Source organism: Macrotis lagotis, chromosome X (assembly GCF_037893015.1).
Source record: "Macrotis lagotis isolate mMagLag1 chromosome X, bilby.v1.9.chrom.fasta, whole genome shotgun sequence".
In the NCBI taxonomy this organism is placed as follows: Eukaryota; Metazoa; Chordata; class Mammalia; order Peramelemorphia; family Peramelidae; genus Macrotis; species Macrotis lagotis.
In genome coordinates this window covers 128,263,703-128,276,888 of record NC_133666.1, presented here as the reverse complement: position 1 = coordinate 128,276,888, position 13,186 = coordinate 128,263,703, and the positions used below count along the sequence as shown (strand labels likewise).

At 36.2% G+C, this 13,186-nt stretch overlaps 1 protein-coding gene across 1 annotated transcript in view; it reads left to right on the top strand.

Moving 5' to 3' along the window:
* Positions 1-13,186, top strand: part of TMEM130 (transmembrane protein 130) — a 52,226-nt gene that overhangs the window by 21,293 nt on the left and 17,747 nt on the right. Inside the window, exon 3 of the mRNA XM_074202659.1 lies at positions 10,130-10,214. Coding sequence (XP_074058760.1) covers positions 10,130-10,214 — 85 coding nt within the window. The remainder of the gene's footprint in view (positions 1-10,129; positions 10,215-13,186) is intronic.

The following is a 13,186-nucleotide window of genomic DNA, read 5'->3' as shown; positions in this document are numbered from 1 at the left end:
TTGCCATACAGAATTGTCAACTCTCATGTTAACTTCATGTTAAGTCTGTCTTTATTCTTTCCTTTTCTTTGACTCTGTTCCTGAGACTTTTCCTTGTTTCTCCAACTGTAACCCTTTTAGATAAGTTTGGACCTGCAGCTGCTAAGGAATTGTTTGCTAAGTTACAATTTTACACTTTTGATTTATTTATTCCTTCCATTAATCAACTGATAAGCATTTATTAATGATCTATTATGCGTCAGTAAGCCCTGGGGTGTTGAAGATGGACTAGCAACTCTGGTGTGAGAACCTTTTCAGGGTTGCTCATCTACCTTTGGTGGTTACTGCCTCTCAACTCTCTCTCATCTCTTACTCCAAGAAGCTGTAGCATGCACAGGAGTCACGCTTTAATAAACCAGTTTGAATGTCAATAACTGGTATCAAATCCATCAGTAAGTTAGGGGTATGTCACTCCAAGCACAATTCCCTCTGGTGGAATGCACAGATTATTCCAATGGCCATGAATGTAATTGAAATAGAGAGTTTAAAGCTTGGTCAGACATTGAAGACAATCACTACATTCCATTCCTTTACCAATCATCTTTTACTGTTGCCACTGGACTTTGATGACTCAGAAGGAGAAAGTCAGACTGATATCTTGCTGTAATTATGTCTCATTTAAATCTAATTCATATACAAGTCAAGACAACATCCTATGATGTCTTTGGTCATCTTAGAAAACAAGGATGAATAACAATCCAAAATAAACATTTATTTAGCTCTTATAATGTTCTAGGTACTATGTTAAACTCCCAAGATTCAGCTATATTTTTAAGGTTTTTGCAAGGCAATGGGGTTAAGTAGCTTGCCCAAGGCCACATAGCTACGTAATTATTAAGTGTCTGAGGCCAGATTTGAACTCAGGTACTCCTGACTCCAGGGCAGGTGCTCTATCCACTGCACCACCTAGCTGCCCAATGATTCAGCTATTTTTGAAAAATTTTAGTTTATTTTATATTATTACAGTAATCTTGTTATAAGAGTACTTATAAACCCCCCTTCCTCCCCCCCCAGAAGATGAAAAACCTCAAGAATTGTGAGAGAGTAAAACAAAATGTACTTCAGTCTGTTCAGATTCCAATGGCCCAGTCTCTAGGATGAGTTGCCTTCTTTATCATAAGTTCACCAGAGAAGTTGCTTCAATATTTCTCCCACAGTTGCTATTACTAGCTGTATTTCCCTCCACTTTATTCCTCCCCACTCTCATTTATTCTATCTCTCTCTCTCTTCTTTTTCCTGTCCCTGTCCAAAAGTGTGTTATATCTGAGTAGCCTCTCCCACAATCTTCCCTCTCCTCTATCATCTATTCCCCCCCATCCCTTTCTTCTCATTTTTCTCTAGGGTAAGATAAATTTCTCTATACTATTAAGAGTGTATGTTATTTCCTCTCTGAGCCATTTCTGATGAGAATGAAGGCTCATTCATTCCCCCTTGCTTTTCCCTGTTCCACTCCATTGAAAAAGCATTTTCTTGACTCTTATGTGAACTATCTTAGCCCCTTATTCCTCTTCTTTCTCTTCCTCCCAGTACTTTATCATCCATTGACTCCTTCTTTTTACTATATTATACCATTATATTCAGCTCCTTCCTGTGCCTTGTCTATATATACTCCTTCTAACAACTCTTATAAATGAGAAAGTTCACATGAGTTATCAGTATCTTCCTCCTGTGAAGGAATACAAACAGTTCAGTATCATTAAGTTCCTCATAGTTAGTCCTTCTCATCCAATCCCTTTATGGTTCATCAGAGTCCTGTATTGAAGATCAAACTTTCTTTTCAGCTCTGGCTGTTTCAATAGGAAAGTTTGAAAGTCCCCTGTTTCACTGAAAGTCTATCTTTTCTCCTGAAAGAGGATGTTCAGTTTTTCTGGGTAGTTGATTCTTGGTTGTAAACCAAGATCTTTTGCCTTCCAGAATATCATATTCAATTCCCTACGATCCCTTAATGTTGATGCTGCCAGATCTTATATAATCCTGACTATAAAGCCATGGTAGTTGAATTGTTTGTTTCTGGCAGCTTTTAGAATTTTCTCTTTGACTTGGGAGTTTTAGAATTTGCGTATAATATTCCTGGAAGTTTTTATTTTGGGATCTCTTTCAGAAGGTGACCAGTAAATTCCCTTAATTTCTATTTTACCCTCTGCTTCTAGGATTTCAGGGCAATTTTGCTGTATTATGTTTTTGTTTAGGTTTGGCAGATGGATTTAAGTGGCTTGCCCAAGGCCACACAGCTAGGTAATTATTAAGTGTCTGAGACCAGATTTGAACCCAGGTACTCCTGACTCCAGGGCCAGTGCTTTATCCACTGCGCCACCTAGCTGCCCCTGTATTATTTCTTGAAAAATGAAGTCTAGGCTCTTTTCCTGGTCATGACTTTCAGGTAGCTCAATTATTTTATATTATTTCTTCTGGATCTGTTTTTGAGGTTGGTTGTTTTTCCAATGAGATATTTCACATATTTTTCTAATTTTTGGTTTTTTTGGAAGAGTTTTATTTCTTCCTGATTTCTTGCAAAGTCATCAGCGTCCTTTAGTTCCAGTCTGCATTTGAAGGAGTTATTTTATTCAGAGAGCTTTTTAAAATATTTTCCAGCTGGCCAATTCTGCTTTTTTAAGGCATTCTTCTCATTTGCCTTTTGTTTTGCTTTCTCCATTAGGCCTAAACTGGTTTTTAGCATATTATTTTGTTTAGTATTTTTTTTTATTTCTTTCACTAAGCTGCTGATTTGGTTTTAATGATTTATCAGCATCGCTCTCCTTTCTCCTCTCAATTTTTTTCCACCTCCCTTCATTGCTTTTCAAAATCCTTTTTGAGTTCATCCATAGCCTGAGCCCATTTTCTACTTCTCTTAGAGGCTTTGGATACAGAAACTTTGAATTTGTCATCTTCTGAATCTTCCATGGGACCAAAGTAATTTTCTACGATCAGATTCTTCTTATTCTTTTGTTTGCTCATTTCCTCAGCCTAAGATTAATTTACTGCACTTCCAAGTCTTTGGGGTTTTTGGGGGACACCCCACTGGGACCTTTATCTCTCTCAGGTCTTATGCTCTCTTTCCTGTGCTTTGATATATAAATAACCACAGGCTTTCCCCTCTGCCCTGGAGTTGTGAGGAGGTTCCCTGCTCAGCTATCTTAATATGAAAGCCCAAAATACAACATAGATCTGAGTGTGGGCAAACAGCAGAGTCTTTCCCAAAGGAGAGCAAAGAGATTTCTGCAATCTCTCCCTACACTCTTACGGTCTGTGGGCTGTACTCTGAAGGTGTAGACTGGCTACCCTGATTACTACTGCAAGTTCTCGCCACTGTTCTGAGGTCTGCACTCCTCACTCTGCACTCATTCTCCCAAGATTCAACTCTTAAGATGAAAGATAGCATCTGTCCTCAAGGAACTTAAAATGTGCAAAAGGAGATGGGGGCCATACAGTACTGAAGGACTTTTTGTCTATGAAGTTGAAACCACGTAGAGCAGTAGATGTAAAGTGAAATGAACTGAGTTTACTTTCTGCCCTCTATAAAAGAAGCATTGGGAGAAGTTTGGAACTCCATCCTTCAACTCTCCAGTCTGAGGGGAGAGAAGACTGAGGGAGGTGGTATCTAAGGATTGAATAGATACAAAGACAAAAAGTAAAACAGTTCTGGTCCTACAGGAGCTTACATTCTAATGGAGGAGGCAATGTACCTATATGTGTACAGAAAGGAGTCTGGTCATTTAAGACCTAGTTCTCAAAGCATTAACTAAGGCTCTGTATTTTATAAAAGATCTATACAGTCAACCCATTTCCTTGTTTCCCTTGAAAGTGTAACAGATAGCTTATGTTCACATAGTTTAGTTCCATTTCATCAAATGTGTATTACCATATTACACAAAAGACAGTCTTGGTTAGTGAGCAAAAACATTTATTTAAGTAAACTGCAAATAGAAATTTGGAATATTATATAAGATCAGATTAATTGATAGAATACACAAAAGTAATTGAATCCTTTAAGGAACATGATTAAATTTCAGCTCTGTTCTTAGTAATTTTTAAGAGTACAAATACTGGAAATCAAGGGATACAATGGGAGGGGGACGATTCCCTTATTTATCTATGAATATGGCTCTCCCAAGAAATATTCAAAAGTCTGTGCCTTCTCCCTTATCCCATGAGTCTTTCTTTTCTCTGCCATTCAACAAATCTCTCTACCATATATATAAGTATATACACATATATGTATATATTATATCTTCCTCTGTTGTTCTCAGTGCATAGCATCACAGGGCAATCTTTAAAAGAACTTTCCTACCCACCTAGGGTAGGCTATGAAGTGGAGAGGTTATATAAACTAAATGAACACAAGGCAATTGGGAAACAGGGGTACTATCAACTATGGAGAATCAGGAAAAACTTTATGCAAAAGGTATTCCTTGAACTGAATTTGAAGGAAAACAAAATTCCAAAAGGTGAAGACAGAGAAGGAAAACATTCCAGACATTGGGACAGTTGGTACAAAAGTTTGGAAATAGGATGTCCTGTGGAAGAAACAGTCAGTAGTCTTATAAAGCAGAGAGGTGTCAAACATGCATATGGGCCACAACAATCTCAAGTGTGGTCAGAACCAGGTTAAAATGTAATGGGGGAAATATTTTTTAAAAGAAATTGAAATACAAGATAACGTAGATAATATTGATATTTAATTTTCTAAGTTAATATTTGATTCCCAGGGATCCTTATATATATTTTATATTCTGAGTGTGACACTGGATTAATATATAAGAAATCTGCAAAGATAAAAAAGGGCCAGAACATGAAGAGCTTTAAATATAAGATGAAAGTATTATCCTAGATTATGAACCCTTGAAGTGCAGTAGCAGCCTTTTGTCTTTCTTTGATCCCAAACAAAATATCATTAAATTTGTTTCCCAAGAGGATGAGGGGAAAAAGAAATAGAACTTATATATTCAAAAACATTTGTAGCAGCTCTCTTTGTTGTGGCAAGGAATTGGAAATTGAAGGGATGACCATCAATTGGAGAATGACTGAAAAATATTTCAGCCAATGATTGTGATAGAATACTATTATTCTATAAGAAATGATGAGCAGGTTAATGTTAGAAAATCATAGAAAGATGTATGATGTAATGCAGAGGGAATTGAGTAGAACCAGGAAACATTTTATACAGTAATAACAAAATTGTTTAAAGAGCACCTGTGAATTTCCAAGCTATTCTGAGTAATGTGAATGTTCAAGTCAATTATGAAGGTCTTATAAAAGGAAAATGCTATCCACCTTGAGAGAAAGAATGAATATGTTTATGGATATTTTATATGTTTGCACATATAAGTGAAATATATATCTTTTTACTATGATTCTACATAAATATCTTAATCAAATGTTGACTGTCTCTAATGAGGGGCTGGGAGGAAGAGAAGGAAGAAGGGAAAAAACTCAGAATTCAAAATGTGACTAAAAATAAATAAAATAAATATAAAATTTAAAAAGGAGAAAAAAGTTAAAAGAAATATTGTGGCTCAAAAACAGATCAAAGGAATAACTTAGAAGAGATAAAACCACCATTACAACAGATTATCATAGAAGAGAATGACTTGGCTACAAGGACCACAAGAATACCTAGAAGAAAAGAAGCAAGAGATTATAAATGACAGGAGGAAAGACCTGAAATATTAATTTTTTTTATTTTTGCAAGGCAGTGAGGTTAAGTGACTTGCTCAAGGTCACACAGTTAGGTAACTATTAAGTGTCTGAGGCAGGATTTGAACTCAGGTCCTCCTGACTCCAGGACTGGAGCTCTATACACTGCCCCACCTAGCTGCCCCAATTAACATCTTATAATTGATAGTAGTAAACACCTAAGAAAACAGGCTCTTTAAAAATCAGACCAACCAAGCATCAATAAACTCCATGAAACAATAAGTATTAGAACAAAATCAAAGGATTGAAATAATAGTAAAATATGTCAAGTATTTGCTGTTAAAGAAACTGATCTGGGAATAAGATCAAGGAAAGATAAAACAACAATCATCCACATTCACACATATGATTTAATAATTTGGAGACTCTCCACTTAGGAAGGGTTTAATGAATTAAGGCATCTGATATAGATTTCAAAATTCTAATCTCAGACAATTCACTTAATCAATATGATCAAACAGTTCTGAAAGGAAGAATAGAAAAATATTAACAATCACATGAAAGAATTCTCCAAATCAGTAATAATAAGAAAAATATCAACTCTGAGGCTTTACTTAACATTCTGAAAATTGGCAAAGATGACCAAAAATGGCAAATCAGTGTTGGAAGGTTTGGAGGATGATAGGTACATTGATGCCTTTTGTTGGTGGGGTATACAATGGTATAACCTTTTTTGAAAACTATATGGAATTTTTCAGATAAAGTCTATGTAAATGTTCTTATTTTTTGACTCAAAAATTCTGTTACCTGGCTTTTATCTGAAGAAAGTCATTGATAAGAAAATAGTCCTATGGGGACACCAAAATATTTATAGCAGAACTTTTTGTGAAAGCAAAGAATTGGAAACAAATTAGATATCCATTGATTGAGGAATGACTAAACAAATTGTGATACATAAATGTAATGGAACATTTCTTTGCCGTAAGAAGTGACAAATGTGATGCATACAGAAAAACATGGAAAGATCTATATGAATTGATAAAGAATGAAATAGACAGAGCTAAGAAAATAATAGACACAATAGCTATAATGATGTAAATGGAGAGAACTATATACATATACACACAAATAACAGCTTAATGTTTCAAAATTATAAAGATCAAGCAGACTCAAGAATGAAAAGGTATTGGAGAACAATTCACCTCTCTCAGAAATGGGAACTTTTCCAAAATATCAATGAGTTTTGCTGACTTTTTCCTCTCCCCATTTCTCTCTCTCTCTTTGTCTTAAAAAACTCTTTGGTATTTTGGATGGCTTTCTGAGAGGGAAAAAGAGAGGGATTATGGGAAAAGCTGATAATATAAAAAAAAAGACGTCAATAAAACTTTTTTAAATTACAAAACCTATAGTCCTTGTTACCAAAGAGATTGAGGCAGGTGAATCACTTCAGTCCAAGAGTTTAGAATGGGGCTAAAGCTACTATAGTCTGTAGTAGGACTAGTTCCAAAATGATGAACCCCTGGGACCAGTGGATTACTAGGTTGCCAAAGGAGAGACAAACTAGCTCATGTCAGAATATTAAAAAAAAGTAAAAGCTTCCATGATCAGTTTTTTTTTTTTGTTTTGTCTTGTTTTGCAAGGCAAATGGGGTTAAGTGGCTTGCCTAAGGCCACACAGCTAGGTAATTAAAGTGTCTGAGGCCATATTTGAACTCAGGTACTCCTGACTCCAGGGCCGGTGCTCTATCCATTGTGCCACCTAGCCACCCCATAATGATCAGTTTTGGAATTTGGCCCATGAGTGGACAATTAAGTGGTGCAATGGATAGAACACTGAATCTGTAGTCAGGAAGATCTGAGTTCAAATTTGACTTCAGACATTTATATTTGTGTGACCCCTTGGGCAAGTCATTTAACACTATTTGCCTCAATTTCATGATTTAAAATATGAGCTGGAGAACTGACAAACCACTTTAGCATCTTTGCCAAGAAAATCTCTAAAGGAGTCATGAAGTGTTGAACATGATTGAAAATGACTAAATGGCAACTGTACCTTCAACCTGAGTGAGGAGACCTAGTCTTTTCTTCCCAAAGGGGTGGGGGGGATCCATGTGAAATACTTTGCAATCCTTAAATATCTATATGGATGTCAAACTTTTTGCTATCTTCACTCAAGTTGACAACAGTACTATTCAAACCAAGAGGACTGAAGCTGTATAAGGCTGCCTGCTGAATTCTGTCTAGTAGTTTTTTTGTGTTGTAAGAGTGCTAAGGGGTCATCTACTGTATTCCATGCATGAATCCCTTTTGCAACACCCTGTCCTAGCTTCTATTTCATGAAGATTGAGAGATTTGTAGGTGAAGAGATAGGGAGAAGGAGCTTATGCCCTCAAAGGATTGTGATTGTTGATTACTCACAGGCATTTAAGAATATATGAGGTTCCCTCATCCTTCAGGAACACAATAATGTCAGTGGTTTGGGCAAACAAGAGGCTGGTACTCCAGTTGAGAACCCAGATCTTCCAAGTCCCTGCCCTTGTCTCTGGTTGCTGGGCAGAAACACAGGATCTAAGACAGAAGGGGAACTTGGTGACTTTCAGTCAGAAAGTGTACTGGACTACAATACCCCCTTATCAACCACAAAGACACTGTTATTACACACTTAGATTAGAAGAAGTTTGCTAAATTAATAGTTCTGTTAACCTTATATTCCTATCCCTAAATATAGCTGACCAAATCGGTTGTTGTTGGGTACATAGGAACATAGGTATCTGTCAGGTAGGGCTTATCATAAAAAGATGAAAGATACTATTATGCAGATTATTGGCAGAATTAGGACTGGTACTCTTACAGAATAAGCACTGGTTAAACTTGTTTTAGTGGAAAGAACCTTGATCTCAAAAATTAGTATACTCTTGTGCTGAGAATATACAGCTGTGGGACCCCCTGTGTGACCTCAGACAAGGTGAGTAGATTGCAAGGGTAAGCCTACTACCCTAGTACAGGATCTTAAGCACCTCTTGCCTGGATTTGATATAATTTTCTAATTGACTCTCTGTCTCTATCATCTCCAGTTCATCCTTTACCCAGTTGTAAATATGAAATTCTTAAAGCCCTGCTTATTAAATTCCAGCTTCTCAGAAGAAGGGGTGCATGGGGGGTGTAGAGGACTAGCATTTCTGGTGTGAAGGCTTGCCAAACCTTTTGCAGGACTGCTTAGTAATCTTCGGTATCCACTTTCACCCAGCTCTCTAAACTGTGAATCTGTAGCTTATGCAGTGACCATACCCTGGTAAATCTTTTCAGTAGATAGTTAAGCCAGGGTAAGAGTAATCAAAAGGCCTCAATTCTAGCAGTGAGTTAGAGAGACAGGAAGACTTCCCCTAGCTGAATGGCAGATGAGAACTTTTTGTTGCCATGAAGACAACTGAAGCTATGGAATGCTTGGTCAGGCATCAAAAACATCAAGGTCATCCCTGCATTCTGGATCATCACTAATCATCTTGACTTTTGTCTTGCCACTGGACTTCAATGACTCAGGAAGAGAGAGCAAATTGATGACTTTGAGCAACTCTGCCTCACTTAAATTCAATACATGTGCGTGTCACACCAGTGATATCATTGGTCTTCTGCAAAAACAAAGGATGAATAACAATACAGAAAGAACATCTAGAAAAGGTATGGCTGCTATAAGCAATTATTCCCTTGTCATGCTGAGCAATTTAACCACACTTCACTTGGTTGGGGAAACTAGAAAGTGAAGCCAGGCAGAAATAAAACAAATCAGAAGTAAAAAGTAAAGCGTATTTGTAACAAGAGCCAATGCAGCAATGTAATTCAAAAACCAAGGTTGAGATAAACATTGAAGAATAGCAAAATTCCACAAATTTGGTTTCTTTACCCCTGTTTCTTTATCTGTAAAATGGGGATAATAATAATAATTCCTACCTCCCAGGGTTGATGGGAGGATAAAATGATATATTTGTAAAGTGCTTTTCAATCCTTAAAGTACAATATAAATATAGTTATTTCATTCCATTAATTATGTTATATTACCTTTATTATGTTATATCATATGTTGTTATATGTAAAATATTGTTATTATTACTGAGTCAAAGGTTATGCAGCTTACTTTCAGAGTTTCAAATTGATTTTCAAAATAGTAAGAGCAATTCCCAGATCCATCAACAATCCATTAGTGTGACTTTTTTTTTTACAGCTTATCCAATATTGAATATGCCTTTCATCCTATTTTTATCCTATCTCTGAATAGTCTGTGTAAATCAGGAACCTTTTAGACCACTGTAGGCCAGTACAATTTCAGACTATAAATCTTGCCTTCATCTCCTCCCCCCCCACCCCCCAATGAATCAGATTAGGATTTTTTTTTCCATTTCACTTTACTGTAGGGGCTGCTGTGATCAATATAAACTACCTGTTTAAATTATTTGTTTCAGATGCTATTAAAAATATCCAAGTTTTGGGATTGAATGAGACACTAGTGATGCAAAGTGTGACCTTCTCTCTGCAAATCACTGGGAGGTAAGAAACAAGAACACTACTGTTTTCTAGTCTTCCTATTATACCCCTTTTCTACAATGTTGCTCAGATTCTTAATAAAATCTTTGTTCTTTCACCCTGTTTCCTCCCCCTCAGCTTCAACAAGCGTAGTTATGCTCAGGTCCTCTAGAACTATGTAAGAGGAAAAACTTTCTCTTAACCAATCATTAATCAATTAATCGACAAGCCTTTTAATAGGTACCTCCTATGTCCCAGATCTGCAGTAGATGCTTCTCAGCCTCAGATCCCCTATTCTACTTGAAGTTACTTGAAAGTAAGATTAATATTTACTGGCTAGATATTAATTGGTTCAAAAGATGCCCTTCTTTTCTTTCCTTCCTTCCTTCCTTCCTTCCTTCCTTCCTTCCTTCCTTCCTTCCTTCCTTCCTTTATCTTCCCTTTGGTGACCAAAAGACCTCATTTGTGAGCTGGCTAGCAGGGTATAGAAGTCTTACTGTTCATATTTAGCTTTCTGACCCTTCTTATTTAAGTGACCTTGGATAAATTACTTCATTTCTCTGTACCTCAGTTTTCTTATCTTTTCTTATGAAGGGATAGATGGCCTTCAAGGTCATTTCTAGTTCTAAATTTTATGATCCTAAGAACATGTGAAGACTGCTTCTGTCATGTAATAGCCTTTAGAGAAGTGGTTCTTATCCTTTTGTTGGGTCATGATCTCCTTTAGCAATCTGTTGAAACCTGTGGTTCCTTCCTCAGAATGATTTTTTTTAAATTCATAAAATAAATTGGATAGAATTACAAAGGAAACCAATTATATTGCAATGCAGTTATTAATATATTAATTAAAAAAACCAAAGTTCACAACCCCCAGGTATGGGTTATATAATAATGGCTTGATATCTGGGTATTCTGTACCATTGATCCATTGGTCTGGTGATGCATTGTATTTGAAAATATTTCCCCATTATAGTGTCTGTATATGTATTTTTTGTCTGTCATCCCCACAATGTCCCCTCTGTAGGCTGCACCTAGCAGTTGTCTGCAGAGGGAAGAGAAGAGTGAGAAAGAAATCTCTCTAGTATTTTTGTGATTACTATGTGGAAATATTTACTTTTAACCCCAAGTGGAGTCTAAGTGGACAGTTGGGTTTATTTATTTGTTTGGGTTTTTTTTTATTGGGATGGGGGGTATCATCATAAAGGGTTTGCTTTTATGTGGTCTGACATAATAAACATTTAATAAATGATCACTCTATCTATCTATGACCTATCATAAAGCCAAATCTCTTATGTTTAGCATACCTACTCTGCTCATACCTTTCCTGGTATAGTAGAAAGATGATTTCTTCTAATTTAGTTAAGTGACATTGGACAAGTCATTCATCATCTCTGACCTCAATCCCCTCATCTGTAAAATAGGAAATAATATTTGCAGTCCCTACCTCACAGAAGTGTTGTGAGAAATATATATTGTAGCTCTTTGAGAAATGCTATAAAGCACTAAGGAAAGGGGAATTATTATTAATATTAGTTTGCTGCTTACATGTACCAACTAATTCTAACATGTACTTAGTTTAGGATTTTATTAGTTATGTGTGTGTGTCTCTGTGCTTTCTCTTTAACTAGACTATAGGCACATACAGAGTAGGAGCTGTGTTTTCTAATTCTTCTGTCTCACATAATCACAGTAACAGATATCCCCAATCTGTACTTTAAAAGGAAACCCCACCCATACCATATGTAACAAGTGGTCATCCAGCAGGGGTATGATTTATCATTCTTGGATTGTCTAATAACAGGAAAGTAATGGAGAAAATTTTGAAAATAGATTAAGATGTATTGTGTATATTTGTTCACTTGTTTTTGCAGAGCATGTTAAACATTTACCAGCACACCATCAACTAGTAGGAAGGCCATTTCTATCTGTGATAGGCCACTTCATTCAAGTTTTTAGGACTCTTTCCTCACAATCAAGACTAAATTTGCATCTATGTAGCTTCTATTCCCTTGTTTCCAGTTCTATCTCCATGACCAAAAAGGATAAGTCTATTTCCCATGTGATAACTCTTAAAATTTGGTATAAGGCTAAATATATAAATATATTTATATTTAATATATAAGTAAGTAAATTTTAGCAGAAACTTCATAGATGCCTAGCAAGTGCTAAATCACACATTCTAGTGTGGTACCAAAAAAGAGAACACTGAATGTAGAATCAAAGAACCTCTAATTCAAATCTTGGTTCATAACCTAATGGTGAAGGTTACAGCCTCTTCAGTTCTCATTTTCTTCTTAAAAAATGAAGAATTGGACTGGATCAATAATGTCAAACTCAAGTAGAAATGGACTCCTGCTGGCTGAATAGTGACTTAGTAAATCATAAATTCATATTGTTTCTGTTGTGTGTTATTTTTATTCATTTTATTAAATGTTTCCCAATTACATTTTTTTTTAGGGTTTTTGCAAGGCAAACGGGGTTAAGTGGCTTGCCCAAGGCCACACAGCTAGGTAATTCTTAAGTGTCTGAGGTCAGATTTGAACTCAGGTACTCCTGACTCCAAGCCCAGTGCTCTATCCACTGCGCCACCTAGCTGCCCCTGTGTCAACTTCTTTTTGAAATTATTAGTCTGTTATTCAGACTTTTCTCCCACCAACTTCTAAACTTGTGAAACAACAAATGTATTTAGACTATCTCAAGAAATAACAAATGAAATTTTTTCTCCTAAACCCTGAAATATTGTATTTAACATGGGTACCATTTTTTAGGATGGTGAATTCTGGGGTAAATCCAAAGGAAGTTACCAGAATTATGCAGAGGATTATGATCCTCAGGAGGATCAATTGAAGTAGTTAGGAATATGTAGCCTGGAAAAGAGATGACTTAAAGAAAAATATCATTTGGTTGTTGTTCAATCATTTCAGTCATTTTGTAGATGAGGAATTGAGACAAATAGGGTTAAGGAACTTGCCTAAGGTCACACAGACCTAGAGGTC